The sequence below is a fragment of the Mercurialis annua genome, linkage group LG4 (assembly GCF_937616625.2).
Source record: "Mercurialis annua linkage group LG4, ddMerAnnu1.2, whole genome shotgun sequence".
Lineage (NCBI taxonomy): Eukaryota > Viridiplantae > Streptophyta > Magnoliopsida > Malpighiales > Euphorbiaceae > Mercurialis > Mercurialis annua.
In genome coordinates this window covers 33,315,235-33,337,941 of record NC_065573.1, presented here as the reverse complement: position 1 = coordinate 33,337,941, position 22,707 = coordinate 33,315,235, and the positions used below count along the sequence as shown (strand labels likewise).

General features: G+C 31.4%; 2 protein-coding genes across 2 annotated transcripts; one reads left to right on the top strand and one right to left on the bottom strand.

The window, feature by feature from the left end:
- Nucleotides 1-2,972: 2,972 nt before the first annotated feature.
- On the bottom strand, nt 2,973-6,351 carry LOC126679008 (amino acid transporter AVT1I-like). Its single transcript, XM_050373947.2, has 3 exons — nt 6,116-6,351; nt 4,334-4,941; nt 2,973-3,603 (listed from the first exon to the last, which is right to left on the bottom strand). The coding sequence occupies exons 1-3, from the start codon at nt 6,297-6,299 to the stop codon at nt 3,088-3,090; spliced, it is 1,308 nt and encodes a 435-aa protein (XP_050229904.1). The 5' UTR covers nt 6,300-6,351; the 3' UTR covers nt 2,973-3,087.
- Nucleotides 6,352-16,234: 9,883 nt separating this feature from the next.
- On the top strand, nt 16,235-22,564 carry LOC126678616 (uncharacterized). Its single transcript, XM_056105542.1, has 9 exons — nt 16,235-16,273; nt 17,585-17,734; nt 19,554-19,586; nt 19,651-19,670; nt 19,779-19,789; nt 20,083-21,655; nt 21,810-22,043; nt 22,139-22,150; nt 22,231-22,564. The coding sequence occupies exons 1-9, from the start codon at nt 16,235-16,237 to the stop codon at nt 22,562-22,564; spliced, it is 2,406 nt and encodes an 801-aa protein (XP_055961517.1).
- Nucleotides 22,565-22,707: the final 143 nt, after the last annotated feature.

The window sequence follows — 22,707 nt, the reverse complement described above, 5'->3', positions numbered from 1 at the left end:
GGTCAAGAAAATCTATAGCGTAGCTTTGGCTTTATTAATAGTCACGTGATATAAAAATGACTAAGGCACCGTTTGGATTGATGGATTCTAAACGATGAATTCTAAACAATCTATTGATTTGGACAAAATCTATCGTTTGCTTAGAAAAAAATTAATAAAATCCATGAATTTACAAATTCCTTCATTTTCTACAATCCATCATTTTTGAGGGTTTTGATTTCCCACCTACTACTAGGTGGGAAAGTCCAAATCCACCATTTTTTATAGATGATGGATTGTTATACTATTTATTATTTTCCATAAATAATATTTAAAATCCATTGATTTTATATTCAATCCAAACGATGAAATTTTAAAATCTATGATTTAAATTCCATTGATTTAAAATCAATCAATTTTGCTAAAATCCATAGATTTTAAAAACCCTCAATCCAAACGGTGCCTAAAACTATTTATTTGATGTATTTTTAAAATATTGAAATATTTATTTAAAATGTAAAATATTTATTATATGTTCCTTTTATAGTACTTAATTATTAGTAATATATATATATAATATTTTTAGAGTATCTAATAATTAATATTTTAAATTATAGAAAAGAAACTTATAATTGTATATTAAATAAGATATATTTAGTTTATAGTATTGTACGACGATATTATAATTATTAATAAATAAAGAATAATTTAAAAAAATTAAAGAGAAAAAGCGTTGTAAGAGTAATTAAATTTATAAATTATAAAGTTTTTATCCGTCACTTATACCATTTAAATTATAATTTATTGATTTATAGTAAAAATATTTAAATGATGACAATATTTTGTTAGCAAAAATTACTATAAAAGGCAGAGCACAATCTCTTACTTTATATAGAAGAAATTTCCTAAACTATCCTATTTCATATTTTATTTAGAATTTAATATTTTTATTTTTCTTTCTTTTATAAAAAATATTTTTTTCATAAATATTTTTTTTCACTTTTTAATGATTTAGTTTTAGATATTTTTTTCTGGTATTTTTTTTATTTTTTATTTTTTCTTATCGTATTTTTAGTGTAACTATGATGTATAATGGTGTACTCATTGTGTTTTTAATGTAACTATTGTGTTTTTATAATATAATAATATTATATATATATAATGTATCTACAGTGTTGTTGTAGTGTTTTTATGGTGTATACCATAAAAATTGCAGACACACCATAAACACTGCAAATGCACCATAGATATACTAAACAAACGGCAGAAATACACCAAAAAAATATAGATACACTGAATAACACCAGAAATACACTACAAAAATAAATATACTATAACGTAAATACACTAAAAATATACTGTAGTGTAAATATATTATAAAAATACTACAAATATTCTATAAATCAACTCATTTTTACATAATCAGTAACATCAAAATAAAATAAATAATCTATAAAAAAAAGAAATAATTATATGAAGAATTGAAGAATTTTGTATAAAAATAATAAATATACAACGATCTCTTTACAAAAAATCTAAATTACCACAAAATCATAAAAAAAATCTAAAAACGAGGTCGAGAAATTCATCAAAAGAAACGCGGTGTGATGAAAAAATCATTGAAAGAATCGCGACAATAAAAAATCCACCGAAAAACGCAACGGTGAAAAAAATACGACGGAAAATCCACTATAAGATGTGCGACGACGAGATGGAAGAAAGCGGCGATTAAAAAAAAGAAAAAAGTAAGAAAAAATTTGATAGGGAGAGAAGTGAAGATGAAGAGAGAAATTTGATAAGAAAAGAGAAAGAGAGAATTTGTATGAGGAGAGAAAAAACGTTTAATGGCTATAAAAATCAAATAACTTAAAACGAAATAACGCCCTAATATATAAGAGGGTATTTTTGATATTATATTTTAAATAAGTGTAAAAAGAAAAACAATATAAATATAGATAAAAAAAACTATAAATATGTCTCAAAATGAACTATTTTAAAAAAAAATCCCTTTATATATATGCATAATGCATATGATTTCTCAACAATGACAACAACATTAATTACGAGGTAAAATACATTAGAAAATTCATAACTATAGATAAATTGTCATAAAATAAATTTTAAGTGGTTAAGCTAATTTAATGACTATTTATCCAAAAAAAACTAATAACCTAGTCTGTTTTACGAATTATGACAATTATATCCAAGAAGTAAGTAAAACAAATAAAGAGTCTAATAAAAAAAATACAATTCATTAAGTTATTTTTTAGGCCTAATGTCTCAAAAACCCTGACCTTTTAGTCCTTTTTCAATCCTATTCTGACGTTAAAAACTAGTCAATTTCACCCTATTTCGCATTTTTGTGTTTCAATTGTATCCTGTAATATTAAATTAACGTCTTTTTTATTCGGAAAAAATAAAAAAACGTTCTCCATATCTAGCATATATTAATAGTATATGTTAAAAATTTATTTAGATTTAGTTAAATTAATTAAGAATTTAAATTAGTTTTAATTTGACTATAGTTTTTAGTTAGTTTTTAAAAATAAAAGATTTTATTTTTACTTTTTTGAATGGAAATAAATTTAATTTTATATTTAAATTTAGTTAATTAAATGATTTTATCATTTAAATAAAAAAAATTATGAAAAATTAAAAAAAATAGGGTACAATTGAAACGAGAAAATGTAAAATAGGGTAAAATTGACCAGTTTTCAACATCATGGTATAATTTAAAAGGGGCTAAAAGGTCGGGGTTTTTTTTAAGGTATTAGGTCTTATTTTTTATGATAAACTAATCCATATTTATTAAAAAAATAAAAAAAATATCAATCCATCTTTTTTATTTATTGTTTAAATATAATTTTTATAATTCATAAAATTAATACATTAAATTGTCAAAATTAATAATTTAAATATCTTTCCTTATAATAACTTTAGGTGGATTATACATTATATATGAACTCCTCTTAGACCATAATTTTATTCATCTCTCTCTTTATATATTTGTCACATGTATATCTTACAAAATTAAAAAATCTTAAAACTCACCATTACGCCCTTTTTTTAATTAAAAATTCAACCTTAGAAAAAATACAAAAATAATTATCATGCCCTAGCTTCTATTTGCAAAAGAGACGTGTAAATACCAAAAATAGCAACAATAATTCCAAATACTATAATCCCCCATAGTATCACCACTTCACATCCAAATCTCCTAAAATTGCCAGAAATTTTCAAGTAGCATAAACAAGGAAGTATAATTGAAGCTGTGACGCTTAAAAATGCTCCGACCAGCGACATCAGGGTGCCAAAGAACGGAAAAACTAGAGCTACGATTACGGAACTGATCAATAAACTCGTACTTACGACGAGATTAAATGACTTCTTGTTGCTGTAACTTGGAAACCAAGTCTTAGTTGCATTCACAATTGGTGTGACCATTAATGCATATTTTGCTATTGGATTCACCAAAGTTGTATATATTGCTATTTTTGAGCTTAACTTTCGGGCCGGAAGATTTAAAGTTATCTGTGATTTAACATCGGATCCGAACATTTTGTAACCAATAATTGCCATTGATGCATAGCTAAATGTACATAAAATGAAGCAAATTGCTAGAACCTGCAACCAGAAACATTCAAGTGGTTAAAAGTTGGAATGGTACTTTAGTTTGGTATTAAAAAATTAATTCTTATAAAAGTATAGTACTACTAGTTTAATATTTTTTTCCATTTAAAGTATTTTAATTTTTTAGAAAATTTTCACCAATGCTACTTAACTTATTTCTCTCGGCAGAATACGTAAACTTTAATTTATAGCTACAATACAATAATACCTGAAATCTTTTATTTTCATTATACTGAACTAATATGTCAGGGGAATTGATATTTACCTAACACGTGGAGCCATTACACCCCTTTATTTTTACTCTCTCTCTCTAAATAGTTTAGAGGTCAAGAAATAAAAATTAGAGAAAAAAATGATTGAGAGAATAAATGAACTTTTTTATTGTTTAGAAAAAATGATGGTTTTACGTTTACCTTAATGTTATTGTTATGTTAGACTATTTTGATTGAAAAAATAACTAACGGTATTATATTTTACAATTATAAAGTTTAACTACCGCATAGGATGAGAGAAAAAAGTTCATGCATCATCAATGATTTTTAATATCAAAATAAGTTAATGTAACAATATAATGATATAATAACATTTCAGATTATAAAGTAACTACTGTCACCTCAAATAAAAAATTATTTATTCATTTCGATATAATAAAATGAAACGTAGGTACCGAATTGAAATTAAAGGCAATTTTTAAAAACCAATTGTAATGATGAGAATAACTTACATTAGAGAATTGATGCTTCTTTTTCATTGAGGTGTAAAGAGTAGGAAACATGGGATGTGCACAGTAACAAAAAGCAGATAAGCTAATAGCAATTCCAATTCCATCCCAATTCAACAATTTTCCACGTCCATTAAAACCCACTCCATCAAATGCTCCGACCCAGAAAACCGAACCCAGAATCACAACTCCAGCCAAAACCCCACTCGCAGAGACATAGCTAAGAATGCTTAAATCGTCTAACCAAACCGTAGGCAAAATAATCAGACCAGCAATTATGACAAAGCTTTGTCTTCCTTCGACATCCAAACCTAAAATCTTGATTGCAAAATTTGGAAATAAGCTATGCAAGTTATCTCCTTCGAGAATCAAGAAACCTGTCGCGACTAAATAAAGCTCGACGTACATTAAAACCGATACCAAAACTCTTCCTTTGTTACCGAATGCTCGTTCGCCAATATCAGGATATGTTCTGATATTTGAATCAGATTCCATGCATCTTTTGATCAGTAAGCCAGAGTAGAAAGCTAAAATTGCGATGGTGAATAGAAAAATCAAGCTCAACCATCCTCCTGATGCAATTGCATATGGTGTTGAAAGTATTCCAACACCTGAAAATGGAATAAAAATAAGTAATACTATTAGCTATAGTCTGTATTGCACGGGAAACGTTTATATTTCACCATTTCATTTGAAACACTTTCGAAACTCATAAATAGCTGGATATGACTGTTAATTTCATATTCTTTTAAAGAGCAAATTACTACGAGGTCCCTCACATTTGATATAATTTACATTTTAGTCCCTCGTGTTTGAAAATTAAACTATATGGTCTCTCACTTTTATTTCTGTCAACAATTTAGCCTCTTTGTCCATTTTTGTGTTAGTCAACAAAATTAAAGGATTTAGAAGTAAATTAATTTTCAAATATGAGGGACAGAATCGTTGACAAAAACAAAAGTGAGGGACGAAATCGTTGACAAAAATAAAATTGTGGGACCATATATTTTTATTGACTTCGTTGACTAACACAAAAAAATGGATGGAAGGATTAAATCGTTGAGAGCAATAAAAGTGAAAGGCCATATTGTTTGATTTTTGAATAAGAGGGATTAAAATGTGAATTATGTCAAATGTGAGAGGTGTCATAATAGTTTGCTCTTTTTTAAACTCATTGATTAGATGAAGGTTTTTTTTTTTAGAATCGATAATAACTTTATTCCAACAAATAAGAAGTAATTACAGTTGAAAGGAACTATTAAATTTTAAGGTGGTAATTAAATCTAAACTATTAAATTATATATTAATAGTTTATGAAAAAAATTCAAAATTATAAGATGCACAATCGACGACATATGTTTAAATATGCATTTTGTTCATATCTAAATTTTTATTCTTATTTTAAATTAGTGATATAAGTTTCTTTTAAAAAATCATATTAGTACTTTTAATTATTTTTCAATCACCGAAATACTATTGAGGCAAATTAAATTTTAAATGTAATTTTATCAAGTATAAATATCATTTGCACCTGTGCACTGCTAAAATTTTTTGACTAATATAATTACAAAACTTCAGTAAATGTAAGATTTATCTTTGTCATTTTTAACACACCAGTATCTCTGTAAAATGAATAAAAATATATTTTAAAAATTAAGATACTAATTTAAAAAAAAAAAAACTAAAATTGGTAGATTCACAAAGGTCAAACATCAATGACGTGAATTTTCCTAAATATAAAATTTATCCAAAGAATGTTAATGCAAGAAGAATCAAGAGCGAAACCTGATAAAGCATTTAATCCATTGGCAATTGTCTTGAGAGAAGAGGTAGTTCCCTTTTGAGAATGTCTAGGGTTTGAGTTTGCATCATCAACCAATTTAAATCTAAGCATATGATTATGATCTGCCTTCTCATCAACCATCATCAGAGGCTCAGTCCATAACTTTTCTTCAGGAATAGCCTCCATACCGACCAAGAAGAACACACACAGATAGGGAGAAAGAAAAATAAAATGAAATTAATTTGCAGGTAAGAAGAGATATACGATCTGGTTGAATTAAAGACGATTAATTTGTAGACCAAAGTTATTGTTAAGAAATTAAGGTAAAGCTAGCTATTTGCATTAAACTATCATATCTGCTAAACGTGACATTATTATATTATATAGTTAGTGATTCTATGAAATCTTAATATGTTAATTATATAGTTCATTTTATTATATAATATGCTAAGGCTTTCAAACACTTCTAAACAATAAAGATGTTTTCTGAAAGCGTGACATAAATGATCCTAGCATTTTGCATATCGTTCAATTTTAACACCAACTTTTAACTTTAACAATTTAGGTCTAATTACTTAAAAAAATCCCACCTTGAAACAATTTTTCGTTTATACCCTGATCTAGGAAAAAATTCATTTGTACCCTTTTTTTGATTTTTCGTTTTCAATTGTACCCCAAAATTTTATTTTTTGGCAATTTAATTAATTAAAGGATGAAAACATTAAAAATAATTAAATAGAAGGGTTATATCATCTTTTTTTTATTTGAAAAATACAAATAAGTTAAAAAAATGAACGATAATTTTAAGCTTTTTCTAAATAAAAAAAGTTCAATTTAGTGCTTTAGGGTAGAGTTGAAAATGAAAAATCAAAAAAAGGGTACAAATGAACTTTTTCCTAGGTCATGGTATAAACGAAAAAATATTACAAGGTGAGGTTTTTTTAAGTAATTAGGCCAACAATTTAATAATAAACTTCAATTATATTTTTAAAACTAGCAAAATGGCCAAGCGTTGCTTTGGCTATTTATCAAGTATAAAATAATTGGTATAAATTAATAGTTAATATACATATAAATGTATGGATTAATAATATATGTTTTGAATTGCAGTTTTCGTTGACAAATATGTATACTAACAATTACTTTTTTTAGTAGATTGATACACCAATTGAAAATTAGCAAATGATGTTTGATTGAAAGTTGAAGATTGTTATCATTGGCAACGTTAGTGAAACTCTAAAAATATCGTTTTCTGCTTGTATATATTGGCCTGAGCAAAAACCAAACCGATGCATTATTTTGAACTTAGTTGGGCGAAAATGGTTAAAAAAATGATTTGAATATGCATAATATTAAAAATATAATTTTTAATTTTAATTAGATTTTACTATTGGGTAACGGAACTAACAAAGAGCACAAACTTTAAAAATATGAATCTTTTCAGTAATATATATATATATATATATATATATATATATATATATTAACATATATTTAATTTAATTATCATGTATAATTTTCATTTAAATCTAAATTAACTAAGATGAACCAATATGGTATAAAATTCTGATTCACTGAATTAAAATTTTATATAAATATCGGATGTGATTTGATTTTTATTTTATCTCTTAAATTATACTCCCTCCGTCCCAATAGAGTTGTCCACTTTGAGAAAAAAATTTATCCCAAAACTCTTGTACACTTTCAAAAAATAATTAACTTTTACACTCAATTGTTCTATATTACCCCTATTAAAAATCCACTAATGAGTAAATTGAAAGTAAATTGCAAGTGGACCCCATATTAAATAGGAGTATGACAAGAAAAGTAAGGTAAATTTTACAAAACCCATAAACAATAATTACTTTTCTTAAACTGTGTGATAAAGGCAAAGTGGACAACTCTATTGGGACGGAGGGAGTAGTTTGTTTTTTTCTTTCGGAATATAATTTGCTTTCATTTTTTACTGAACAAAACTGAAATATGCTCCCTACATATATGAACCAAAAAATTTCTTTCAAGTCATAGGTTTCTTTTGTCTGTTTTTTATATTTAAAGTCGAAAAGAAATATAATTAAATTTTAAATTTTGAAATCAAATTGAAATGAGTTTATAATAATTTATTGATTTATATGATTTTTTAGGTCTAGTTTTGGAAAAATATTATTGTCAACTACTCAACTTATATATAAAAAAATTAAATTTTAAAAATAGACAATTTTTAAAATTTCAAGGGTTAAATTGAAATATATTTTTGATAATATCAAGTTAATTAACATGAATCATATAAGCGAATAGTAGTGAATCTGATTAAATAAAATATATTAAAAAATTGATTAAATTATAAAAAAATTGTAAAACTCATTAATTTACATGTAAATAATTAAAAACATGTGCTTTGATAAGTCGGTGGAAATGACCAATAATAACAATCTTCGGCTTTATATCAACAATCTTCACTAAATTTTCAATTGGTGTAAAGAAAAAAATAGCATGAAGGAACTTTGTTGACGCAAGTGAGGTTGTAGGCTCAAAACATACTCATATATATACGTAACCGTTAAAAATTTGAGGTTAAAGTTTTGCCTCTCGCAAGGGATCTATCCGGCTCGATTGGAAATTAGTTTAAATATGAAAAATTCAAAAGTGTTATCTTACAATTAGAACCCGTAAAAAGCAGCTCATGTACTCGGTAAATTTTCAAAATGTATATATAATTTATAAAATTATATGACATTAACCTTTTGATTATGAACACAATAATTATAATTTTATAATTTTAAAAACCATAATCGTAAGTAATATTAGTTTAAAAAATAAAATATTGTTAAATAATTAACATTTTAAGTTTCTTTTATATAAAGTATTAAGGCCTAATTACTTAAAAACCACCCACTTTGTAACTTTTTTCATTTATACTATGACCTAGGAAAAATTTCAATTGTACCCTATTTTTGATTTTTATGTTTCATCTCTACCATAATGAGTTGAATTGACATATTTTTTTTTTGAAAAAGAGTTTAAATTAGTCCTTTATTTTTAATCTATATTCTAATAAAACATTAATGTTAATCATTTATGTATCTTGTTTTTAATATTTTCATCTTTAAATTAATTAAATTATCAAAAAATTTATTTTTGGGGTACAAACGAAACATAAAAATCAAAAGTAGGGTACAATTGAAAATTTTCCTAGGTCATGGTATAAATGAAAAAAAATTATAAGGTGAGTGATTTTTAAATAATTAGGCCAAATATTAAAAGTGAAAAGGAGATATCTTTATAAATTATAAAGGAAATTATTTTAGGTAATAAGAAAATACAATTGAAAATAAAAATAAAACTTTAATTCCATATGTAATCCATTTATAATAGCAAGTCCATTATTTTATATTTAGTCAATGCGTAGGTGTTTATATAGATATACATGATATTTTTTTTATCTCTATTTAAGAATGATGTCACTTATCTTGAGAAATGTAAAATTATTGTTTTACTCAAATTGTTGATTTACTTTAGACCGTTTTATTTATCATGAGTCTATAAATATTGCCGTTTTTATAGAAGGTTATGTCGTGTTTCTACCTATGTCGTTTTCTTTCAGTTTTAATATATAGTATAATTAGCACTCTAATAAAATGTAAATGAAAAATAAATGATGTAACATCAAATAGTTAAAAGAAAAACGGTTAGTCAATAAATGATTGATAATTTCACTAGTTACATCAATGATGCTACTTTTTTTTTGATTCAACTTTTTCGTAAAAAAAGTATGGAAGAAAATTCTCTCTGCTCTGGTGAAGCGCCATCCACCATAGATCCCAACAGATCAACAAAGAAAGTTCGAATTCGAGATGATAACACGCAAGAGATTCAAGAGGTAGATAATAACATGGAAGTTGAAACTGTTAACAGCCCTCCGGTCGCTGATAATCACCCTGCTGAGAAAGTGTCCTTCAAGGATACTCTCCTCCACAACACAAGAACTGAGATATCCGTCCCAGAAGAAGACTTCAACTCCTTCACTTTGGCAGATGAGGATATAGAAATGGGGGATTCCAGGGGAGTCCCAATGATAAACTTTTCTGATAGAGTTCACAATCTTATCTCCCAGAATATGAAGTATTGTATAGTCATTCGGCTCCTTGGCAAAACCATTGGATATAGGACTCTCTTCAGTCGTATCCTGAAACTCTGGAAGCCAAAAGATTACCCAAGTCTTGTGGACTTGGACAACAATTTCTTCCTAGTTAGGTTCTATTCAATGGAAGACTATATCAATGCGTTATCAGGGGGTCCTTGGGTTTTATTCGGACATTACCTCACAGTGCAACCATGGAGTCCAGAATTTTCTTCAGATAACACTAAAGCAACTTCGGTCACTGCTTGGGTTAGATTCCCAGGATTGCCTATACAATATTATCACAACCATGTGCTGAAAGCTATAGCCAAAACTCTAGGAAAAGTCATCAAAATTGACTACAATACGGAAGCAAGAGAGCGAGGTAAGTTCGCTAGATTAGCTATTAATTTAGACCTAACTAAGCCTCTCTTTTCCAGGATCATAATTGACGGGCGTATACAGAATGTAGAATATGAGGGTCTTCCAGTTATTTGTTTCGAATGTGGTCGTTATGGGCATCGTGAAACCCTTTGCCCGCACAAAAATACTACCAACGATACTCCAGGCGGTCTACAACCTGATCATACTACCTCCGTTTCCACCTCCGCCCCAGCTCCGCCACCAACAGTTGAAACTTCCCTTTTTGGTCCATGGATGCAGGTGGTGAATCGTAGAAGGAAAACCGATACCTCAGGCCACAATCAAGGAAATAACGGTAACAAATCTTCGGGGTCAAGGTTTGAAACCATTGCCAATTTGGAAGAAGAGAATCAGGGCCAATCTTGTATCTTAAGGAATAAATATGATTCCTTACCAATTTTGCAAAAGGAAACCTCAGATTCCCCGTTGAAGAAAGTCTCTCATTCCAATCTGAAAGATTTTGGCCACCAAGGTAAGTCTTCTACCCAGGATATTAATGCTAAATATAATACGTCCACGTCTACGAGTTCCATGCAGGTTCATGCAAAGTCCACGACCCATCAATCTCAGGGCCAACAAGGTAAGTCTCCATCCAGAAATAATATTACTGCTAAACACATCACCACGACATCATCTCCCATGCAGATACAGGCTAAGCCTAATGTCCACAACTCAGCATCTAACCTTAGCAATAAAGGTACTGAACCAGTTACGATTAACAATCCCGGTCCCGCCATCACGCCCTCACCTGTGCAAGTGTCTTTAGACTCCAAAAACCACTCTGCAGTTTCTTTCTCTACCTCAAGGGATGATCAGGAGCATATTCAACAACTTAAAATGTTAACGCTCCGTGATAAATTTTCTCCCAAGGGTCCGGATAAACAACGTAATCATTGGAATGTCAAGATCAATCCAATCTCCAAGAACAGCAGTAAGGCTAAGAAGAAAAAGGCCACTAAAGCTATGAATACTAACAACATCGGTGATATTCTTATGGAAATTACTAAACCGATGCTTCTTACTGAAGGAGTTAGTACATCTTCCGAAGATACTAGGTTGCATGACCCTTCTCAGAACCTTGGCTCCCCCAAGGTTCAGAACATGAACGTCTAAGGACGGTCAGATTTTCTGTCTCCCTTTTATTTAATTATTTTTATGATTAATAACCTTATAGTTTGGAACTGCCAAGGGGCAGCTAAAAATTTTTTTTTGCACTCCATCAAGAACTTTCGTGATTTATATAATCCTTCTATCATAGCTGTGTTTGAGCCAAGAATTGCAGGTGTTAATGCAAACAAGGTCATTAGAAGCACGGGTTTTCGTTACTCTCATCGTGTCGAAGCGGCGGGCTTCTCAGGAGGAATTTGGGTGCTTTGGAATGATAACGCCAAAGTTGATATTCTTATTAACCATTTTCAGTTCATTCATATTTCCCTTTCATTCGTCAATACTGGTGAGACGTTCCTTTTTACTGCGGTTTACGGTAGCCCTAATCCTTCCAAACGCCATGAGCTTTGGAAGGATCTTACTACTTTAAACATTAATAATAACCTTCCTTGGATTCTTGCAGGCGACTTCAATGCTATTCTCAATTCCACGGATAGGAAAGGTGGCTCTCGTATAAGATATACTGGCTGCCCGCGTTTCTCTAATTTCATAGAGACCAACGCTCTCACTCAGCTGGAGTATGTGGGTCCAAATTTCACGTGGAGGAGGGGTAGTTTATTTCAGCGGTTGGACAGAGTGATTTGTAATGATTTATGGCTTCAACGTTATCAGGATGCGGTCTCTCACCATTTACCTCGCCTTTATTCGGACCATAGGCCTATTCTTGTTAAACTCAATAATAACAGGTCCGATTTTGGTGACAACAGGCCTTTCCGTTTCTTGGCCCCTTGGCTCACTCATGGGGACTTTATCAATGTGGTTAAAAGTAGTTGGAGCAATCAGAGATCTCTCAAAGAGAATACTCTTCTATTCACGGACAATATTCAAGCTTGGAACACCAATATTTTTGGGAATATCTTCAAACAAAAAAGGTACCTCTTGGCTCGTATTAATGGAATTCAGATGTACCTTGAAAATCGTCCATCTAAGTTCCTAACGGAGCTAGAACTGAAATTACAAAACGATCTTGAGGAAATCACTTTGAGAGAGGAAGCTTACTGGTTACAAAAATCGCGTTGCAATTGGCTTATGCTTGGGGATCGTAACACTTCATACTTCCATGCTAAAACTACAGCGAATAGGAGACGTAATCGCATAAGTGTTCTTAAAGATAATGATGGCAATTGGTGTGATAATAGTGACACTCTGCGTACCATGGCCATTTCTTTTTTTAAAGATTTGTATACTGAAATCAGCAGCAGTAGACCTGTTTTTGGTACCAGGGGGCTTTTTCCCGCGTTATCTCCCTCTATGATCATCAGATTAGGAAGAGACTTCTCCAGCATCGAAATTCAGCAAGCTCTCAGTCAAATGCAGCCTTGGAAAGCTCCGGGTGTGGATGGTATTCCGGCTGCTTTCTATCAAAATCATTGGGACATTGTTGGCAGTTCGGTTTGCTCCACTATCCAGAACATTTACAGGAATAAGGTTATGGAAGATCATATGAACAGAACCCTTATTTCTATCATTCCTAAAAATGATAAACCTGAATCCATAAAAGACTTTCGCCCTATTAGTCTTTGCACTGTGGTTTATAAAATTTTGACCAAAGTGATTGCTAACAGATTTAAACTTTTTATGCCAAGTTTGATTAGCCCTACTCAATCCAGTTTTGTTGCCGGGCGTAATATCACCGATAACATCATTATTGCCCAAGAGGTCATTCATTCGATGCGTAAAAAGAAAGGGAAAGAGAGTTGGTTTGCCATCAAAGTTGATTTGGAAAAGGCTTACGACTGTCTCAACTGGAATTTTATAGAAGATACTCTCATGGACGTCGGCATTCCTACGCATATCACACAGGTCATCATGCACTGCATTACCTCTTCTCGTATGAGCCTCCTCTGGAATGGAACTCCAACCGAAGAATTCAAGCCGTCTAGAGGAATTCGTCAGGGAGATCCTCTTTCGCCTTATATTTTTGTTCTTTGTATGGAGCGCTTATCTCACCGTATTGCGCTTTCAGTCCAAAATGGTGAGTGGCTCCCTATTAAACTTAATAGATCCGGTCCTGACTTATCTCATTTGTTTTTTGCAGACGATTTGGTACTTTTCGGCAAGGCAACGGAGGAGCAAGGGCTTGTTGTTAAATCTATTCTTGACGATTTCTCGGCTAGCTCTGGTCTCAAAGTTAGTCTTTCTAAGACTAAAATTTTTTTCTCCCCTAATGTGGACTTTCAATGTGCAGTTAACATTAGCAGGAGCTTGGGAATGCAACGATCCCATGACTTAGGAAAGTATCTTGGTGTGCCTCTCCTTCATTCTCGCATCACCAAGGAAACTTACTCCTTCGTCTTGGAAAAAATCAAGAACAAATTATCCGGATGGAACGCCAGTCTTCTCTCTATGGCAGGACGGCTCACGCTTGCCAAATCGGTTCTCATGACCATTCCGAGCTATGTTATGCAAACTGCCCCTCTCCCAATTAGCCTCTGCAACAACATAAACAAATTAGTTCGCAACTTTATTTGGGGCTGTCAAGATGGATCCCGTAAGCCCAGTCTTATCAGTTGGGAAGATATGTGTACGCCGTGTCTGTCGGGAGGAAGCGGTCTCAGAGATTTAAAGAAACAAAATAATGCTTTTGTCATGAAACTCGGTTTTGCAGTCATGACTAAACCTGAGCTTCTTTGGGTGCAAGTGGTGAGGAATAAATATGGTTGGTCTCGTAACGGTAATACTTGCAAGGCGGGCAGCAGCAGCTCTCCTCTTTGGAAGAACATTTACCATTTGTGGGAAACTGTTTCTTCGGCTTGCAATTGGTCTCTAGGGGCCGGTAATTTGATTAATTTTTGGGAGGATAATTGGCTCGCCGATCTGGGGCCTCTTAAACATTTAGCCTTCGATACAGTTTCAAATTCTGATCTTGAGCTGAAGGTCAAAGATTTCGTTGTTAATGGCAATTGGAACTGGGATCGCCTGGAGTGCAAAGTCCCGAACTCAGTCCTTCTTCATCTGGCAGCGGTTAGTCCGCCAACCCAAGGAAATTTAAATGATCAGCCGTTTTGGGGCCTTACCAGCTCAGGCAATATCACAGTCAGCACTGCTTATAGTATCCAAGACTTGAATCACGAAGATACAACTCATCGAAACTGGAAAGCGGTTTGGAGTTGGCCTGGAGCTCAACGAATCAGAATTTTCTTGTGGCTGGGAGCTAAAAATAAACTCTTGACTAACCATGAGCGCAAAAGACGACACATGACGGATGATGCTTCTTGCTCGCTTTGTGGACATACTGTTGAAGATGGAGATCATATCCTTCGCAACTGCATTTTTGCAAGGGAAGTGTGGCACAAATTGCTTCGAGATTATAATGATAAACTCTTTTTTAACCTGCAATTCTCTGATTGGTTTTTTCGCAATTTGCAGGATAAAGATGAGAATAGCGCAGACAGTTGGGTCATAACCTTTGGCATTGCTTGTTGGTGTCTTTGGAATCATCGTAACAGTTTCATATTCAAAGGAGATAGGAAAAGTTGTGATGAGGTTGTGCACTCCATCAGAGTTATGGTAAACTACACTATTCAAGCCAAGAGATTTATGCAACTCTCTAGTCCCGTTATTACTCCGAAGACAACGATGCTTATTGGTTGGGATCCTCCTCCGGCGAACTGGATCAAGCTGAATACTGATGGCGCGATGAGAGCTTCGACTAACACTGCTGCTTCAGGTGGCATTGCTAGGAACAATGAGGGTTTGTGGCTGTTTGGGTACAGCAGGTACATAGGGAAATGCTCAGTTATTCAAGCTGAGCTTTGGGGAGCCCTCGATGGTCTCGACCTCGCTTGGAAGAATGGCTACAGGAATGTCATATTAGAGATGGATAGCAAGATAGCAGTTGATGCTCTTTTGAAGGAAGATAATGGTATTAATGCCAACACCAATCTGTTTTGTGCGATCAGGAAACTTTTGGGCAAACGATGGAATATTATCATCAAACATACTTATCGTGAAGGCAATCGTTGTGCCGATTGGATGGCTAACCTTGGCTTCTCCCATACCTTAGGGCGGATTACTTATGAAGACATTCATTTTGGCATCGCTAATCTTGTTATGGAAGATAATATAGGTGTTTCGCTCCCTATAATGTGTAGAGCTTGTTAGTTTTTGGCCTTGGCCTCTCTTCTTATCCAAAAAAAAAAAAAACGGTTAGTCAATAAATGATTGATAATTTCACTAGTTACATCAATGATGCTACTTTTTTTTTGATTCAACTTTGTTCCATCATGTCAAATTTTTATATAACTTATTCTCAATTAACAGGACATTTGATTCATCTTTTATTTTTTTTATATGTATAATTCTTGATACCATTTTTTATTTTTTGATCTTCTTGTACACTCTCGGAGTAATTTTTGGATTGACACTGTCAATTTTTTATTTTCACCGGTCTTTTAACAAATGGACCGAAATGGTTGGTTCAATCTATTCAACTTTAACCGGAAGTCAGGTTAGGTACTTCTAAAAACGAGCAATTGTGTTCAACCAATTTGAACTAGAAAAAAAACATATAATTCGGTGAACCAGTGAACCGTAAATTTTATGTTAATTAATCTTCCTTTTTTAAAACTATAAAATTATATATATAGATCTAATTATATTTGTTAATTGTTCTAAGAACAATTTATATTTGTTATTTTTATTTTTATTCTATCAGTCTACCCAGCAATTGAATTGGTTGAACCGTAAATCAGTGGCCGTACTGATTTGATGAACGCTTTGGTTTTAAAAGATTTATTTTAACTGCTCACTTACCCGACTATTTGAAAAAATAAAATTAAACTTTAGTGTTATTTTTGTTAAATATGAAAGTTGATACTAAAATGGAAAGACACTAAAATGTTTGGGATTATTTTAGCAATTGGGCCTCAATAATAAATTATAGTATTTAAAACTTGAGAGTTTTAAAAGGTTGTATGGGTCTGATTTAATAGTAAAAATGTATTGTTTAAAGTTAAACTTCTAAAAAGGAAAAAATTAATTTTTTTTTATTGAAAAAAAATAAGTTGATGCTAAATTGCCAATGAAACCACACAAATCATGACATTACTGCAGTGGGAAGCATAAATGATTATTTCCCATGCCGAAATTAAATAATAATAACATCTAAGGTTTTTCTGATGTTATTAGTATTATTTACAGATACATGAATAATGGTTGGACCTTTTTAATTTCCAAAGGTCCTGAATAGTGATGGTATTATTTAAAAAAGTTGTTGTGAACAGAACGAGCACAACATGTTGATAAAATATATTTATGGGTTTAGAAATGGAATTATAATTATGGTTTTGACACCATATTCCTATAAAATTATAAAGAAATATATTCAAGAGTATACAAATAAACCACTTACATTCAATCCAAAATCATACAATAGGGTTTATATGTAGATCGTCTCCATTTATATATTGTCATTCCAAATATGGTTCAGATGTAGAATTTCTATTAGGAGAAAATTTCTACTGTTTTAGTTTACAGATAACGTGATAAAATCTGTTTGTCTAAAAAAAATTTCCTGCCAGATCTTATGTCAAGATAATTTTTTATTCAAACGTGAAACTCTTATATTTGAATTGGAATTTGTTATTTTTTTTCATTAGTATGGGATTCCCATATTAGGTCGCTCTACTTTATTTGGAACTCAACTTCATCTTCTTCTTTTTTTTGGTAAAAAAAAATCATCTTTTTAAAATTATGCGATTACACCTGCTCTAAACCGTACATGTGTAGACATGTTCAAAGGTCTTGATACTTGTAACAGAGTTCATGCAAATTGTTGCTGCGATACACAAGTTCTGATGCTCCGTTAAGGCCACTGCTCCGCTACTCCAACATTGCTGCTATAAATTCCGGCTCATCAACGGCCAGTTCCAGCTCATCAAACAACTGGTTACAGCTAGATACAATTCATGTAAAGTTCATAAAGTGTGTATAAATAGAGTTTCATATTTTAGCTTTAAACTTTGATTTGTAATTTTACAATCTAATTCAATATAGTTTCAGTTCTTTGATTTTCAAATTATGTAATGGTATCACAGCGGGTCCGAGCCCGAGAGTTTGTGTTTCCGTCGCGTTTCCAATTGTTGTAGTTCTCCGTTGTATTCAAGTGATCCAGATTGATTTGATTGTTGTTCTCCGTTGTATCCAAGTGATCCGGATTGATTTGATTGATATCTTTTAATTGATTTTATTTGATTCTTGATTGATTGTTCGTGTTAATATTCATCAACAATTATTTTTTCTCTGTTCGTATTTGGAGCAGCAAAACTTGTGTATCGCAACAATTGTTTGCATGAACTCTGTTAACTTGTCCGGTCAATCCATAACCGTCTATTTTGATTCGGGCTTGGACATTTAAAGCTCGGTAAGAGTTTAAGCCTATAATAAGTTTGCATTTTTATGGACGAGTACAGAGTTTTATTGTTATGTAATATCTCCTATAAATCTGATATAGTCTAGTTCGAACTCATATATGAAAAATACAAAGGCCAAATTTGGATAGCAAATATGAGGTATGAACTGAACTGAGACTGGGCTTCTTAATCTTACATAAAAGGATTAATGCCATGAAAATTTATTAACTTTACACGTTTTCTCAATTTAATCACGTATTTTAAAAAATGCTATAAACAACAATTTTCATTTTCTCTCAAATCCATACATAAAGTCACATTTGTTGAGGTGGCAGCCGAAAAATGACTTCCGCCTCAGCAAATTACACCAATGAACGGGTGTCATCTCAGCACCGAGTATGTATTTAAAAAAATAAAATTTGATGTTCAAATATGACACTTTTTAAAAGACGTAATTAAATTTAAAAAATAATATATAAAATTAGTGAATTTTATGATATTAACTTTAAAAATGATAAACTACGATTGGCTCGGTCCATAATAGGTCACACTTGCTTCACCTTAAATTTTATACCATTTCCTGATACTTTTCCAAGCTACGCGTTATAACCACTCCTGTAATTTTTATATGGAGAACCTACATAGAATAAGTGATTTGACCCACATTGTTAAGGTACCTTTATTTCTTGAATTTATACTTAAGATCTTATTCTTATACTGCCTGTATGTCCGAACTAGACAAACATCTTATAACGAAGCAGGTTGAGCCATGTGAAAATGCATTGCCTAATCTAAATTCTAAAGTGCAACAAACACCAGCTTAATGTAATGAGTTTTTTAGACAAATACACCTAAATTGGCTAAATAATCTCACGGCTACCACAACAATTTAATGCTAACCATAATACCGTTTGTCATAAGTTTTTTATAATAAATAAGCTTCCTGATTTGCCAAATTACGACTCTCTTAAATAGGAGCTGTTCTCTTCCAAAATTGAATCAATCTCCATGTCGCAAGATTCTCTCAAGATCAAACTTACAGTTCCCATTCATAATCAGTAATTCAGAGACGATTCCAACAAAATCAAACGCAGTACCCGATTCAAGATAAAAATCGAGGAATCACAGCTGATATGAGTTTACTAAGTGATTCAGGTTAGTCTCTGATCAATCGCGACTCGAATTCAACAAATTCTTTTTCAATTTTGAAATTGATCAATCGCGACTCAAATTCAACTCATTCTTTATCAATTTTGAAATTGATAAATCGCGACTCAAATTCAACTGTTATATCTGATATATCGCATAAATAGGTTTCTGTTTTCAAATTTAAATTGAATGATTTTATAACTGAATACATTGATTTTTTTTTTGCAGTTCTTAATTGATAATTCATTCAATTTTGTGATAGTTAGTGATTTTTGAATTTACTAAAGCTGTTATTGTAGTTTTAATGATTATTGATGTGTTATAGTTTGCTAAATGGTTAATAAGGTTCTACTAATAGTTTGAATGAACATTCATTCAATTATGTGATACTTAGTGTATTTTTAGTTTGATAAAGCTGTTATTGTAGTTTTAATGTTTAATGATGTGTTATAGTTTGCTAAATGGTTAATAAGGTTCTACTAATTGTTTGAATGAATATTCATTCAATTTTGTGATAGTTAGTGTATTTTTAGTTTGATAAAGGAGTTATTGTAGTTTTAATGTTTAATGATGTGTTATAGTTTACTAAATAGTAAATAAGGCTCTACTAATAGATTGAATGAATATACATTCAAGTTTGTGATAGTTAGTGTACTTTTAGTTTTATAAAGTTGTTATAGTAGTTTTAATGGTTATTCTGTTTATAGTTTACTAATGGTTTAATATGTGTTACTAATGTTAAATCATTAAAATGCAGCAAAAGGAACACTGAAGGCTCTTGTGCACTATGATGGAGTATGGGATGAGCATTTTAATTACTCCAACTACAAGATGAAAGGAATACTGATAAGGGAAAACACAACCTTTGAAGAAATTAAGGAATTGATAGCAGGTAAACTAGAGGTAAACAGTTGGGAAACCAAAATGGAAATCAGATTTCAGTTAGAAAGCAACTACCAAACTTTACAAATTGAAGATAATGTCAGCCTGCAATTCTACATTGAAATGAAAAAAGATGAACCGCGAGTAACCAGTTTTCCATTATGTGTTACAACAAACAAATTTGAAGGTCAGCCACAAATACAAAATATCAACAGTGAAGCTTCTATTGGAATTATTGAAGAACAATTTGTGGATACAACGTCTAGTAGTGGCACTGCAATTGATATTATAAAATATGCAGAAATATTATACAACCAGACAAGAAAAGAAGATGAGGAAGCTGAAAGTAAACCACAAGAAATCAACATCGTCACTGATCCAAAAATAACAGAAATCTATGTTGGACAGATCTTCAAAGACAAAAAAACTATGAAGACAAGTTTCTGTTTCTACACGATTGCTAACCAATTTCAGTATAAAGTTAGTAAGTCTTGCAAAAGAGAATATATAGTCATTTGCATTGATGAAGATTGCAGGTGGACAGTGAGAGCTTCAAGAGATGGAAAGACAAATATGTTTGTGATTAGAAGAATGATAAACATCCACACATGCCCACCAAATATAAGAATGGATGACAAAAGGCAAGCAACAGCTTCAATAATAGGGGAACATATAAAAATGAAGTTCTTGGATATAAAAACAATCTATACTCCAGTTGATATTATTGCAGATATTCAGAGAGATTTTGGGATTGTTTTGAGTTACAATAGGGCATGGAGGTCAAAAGTAAAGGCACTAAACCAAATTAGAGGTAGTCCGCGCGACTCGTATTCAATTTTGCCTGGATATTTGCACATGCTTCTACAAACTAATCCAGGATCAGTTGTAGATCTTCATACAACTGATGAAAACAAATTTGAATATATGTTTATGGCTCTAGATGCTTCTATTAAAGGTTGGAGATACTGTAGACCAATAATTGTAGTAGATGGAACATTTTTGAAGTCGAACTACGGTGGAACATTAATAACAGCAAGTACACAAGACGGAAATGGTAAGATTTTCCCCCTTGCTTTTGCAGTTGTTGATTCCGAAAATGATGATTCCTGGGAATATTTTTTTTTAAAATTGAAAGAAGCATTTGGTGGAAGAAATGGGCTGTGTATTGTTTCAGATAGGCATTTGAGTATATTGAATGGGGTCAAAAAGGTTTTTCCTGAAGCAAGTCATGCAATATGTATGTACCATTTGCTAAGTAACATCAAATCAAAGTTCAAACACGATCCGGATACATTGAGAGACTGTTTCTATGGAGCTGCAAGATCATACACAACTAAGGGATTTGACTACTACATGAAAGAGCTTGATGCCATTAATGCCGGAATTCGAAAGTACCTAACAGATATTGGGATCGAGAAGTGGGCAAGAGCACATTGTAAAGCTAATAGGTATGACTAAAAAAAATTATATTAGTTAACTGATAATTCTTTATAAGTTTGATATGACTATTCTTTATATAGTTAACTGACAGTTTCCTTTATATTTACTGTAAGTTTGTTATATAAATTACAACAAGTTTGATCATAATTTATAAAATATTAGGTACTCGACAATGACATCGAATATCGCCGAGTCTTTGAATGCAGCAATCAAAGCAGCTAGGGAATTACCAATAACAACGCTCCTTGAAAGTTTGAGGCGTTTGATGCAAGAATGGAGTTATGCTAACAGAAATATTGCAATTTGTACATTTACTAAGCTGACAAACAAAGCAGAACATGAACTCAGAAATCACTATGCATCATCTTTAAGAATGAAGGTAAATTTTCAATTACAGTACATTTTAATTTCAACTATACTATATTAGCTAACTGTTTTCTAAGAGTTGCCTAATGGTAAGTTAACTGTCAAATATATGTTTTTCACAACAGGCTTCAACATCTGTTAGAGGTTTGCACAGTGTGGAAGATGGTGATAAAACCTTTATAGTAAAACTTAATGAAAGAACATGCACATGCTGCAGATTTCAATTGGATGAAATGCCATGTCCACATGCTATTGCTATATTAAGCAAACTACACCAAGAACCATATCAATACTGCTCAGACTTTTTCACTAAAGAAAATATGCTTGCCACATATGAAGGAGTTGTCTATCCAATGCCTAGCCAAAATAATTGGGATTTACCTGCCAATGTTGAAAGTATGGAAGTTCTTCCGCCAATAGGAGCAATTCCAGCAGGAAGACCAAAGAAAAGAAGAATCACGGCACCAAATGAAATAAAGAAGACAAATCAGTGTGGAAGATGCAAACAAAGAGGACATAATAAGAAGACATGTAAAAATATACCAAAATAATAAAATTTAGTTTTCAAATACATTTCCTAAATACATTGATTAAATGATTTGTAATTCATTGAATTTTGGCTCAATTAAAGGATTTCCTTCTTTTTTTTATTTGTTTCTTATAATTTTAACCATTTACCAATTATTTACTACTG

Coding starts and splice junctions, on each gene's coding strand:
- LOC126679008 (XM_050373947.2), bottom strand. CDS start 6,299: ATGGAGGCTATTCCTGAAGAAAAGTTATGGACTGAGCCTCTGATGATG. Junction 4,942..6,115: donor TGGATTAAATGCTTTATCAG/GTTTCGCTCTTG, acceptor TTCCATTTTCAG/GTGTTGGAATACTTTCAACA. Junction 3,604..4,333: donor AGAAGCATCAATTCTCTAAT/GTAAGTTATTCT, acceptor TTCTGGTTGCAG/GTTCTAGCAATTTGCTTCAT.
- LOC126678616 (XM_056105542.1), top strand. CDS start 16,235: ATGGTTGGTTCAATCTATTCAACTTTAACCGGAAGTCAG. Junction 16,274..17,584: donor CAACTTTAACCGGAAGTCAG/GTTAGGTACTTC, acceptor TACTTGTAACAG/AGTTCATGCAAATTGTTGCT. Junction 19,587..19,650: donor ATTCATTCAATTTTGTGATA/GTTAGTGATTTT, acceptor GATGTGTTATAG/TTTGCTAAATGGTTAATAAG.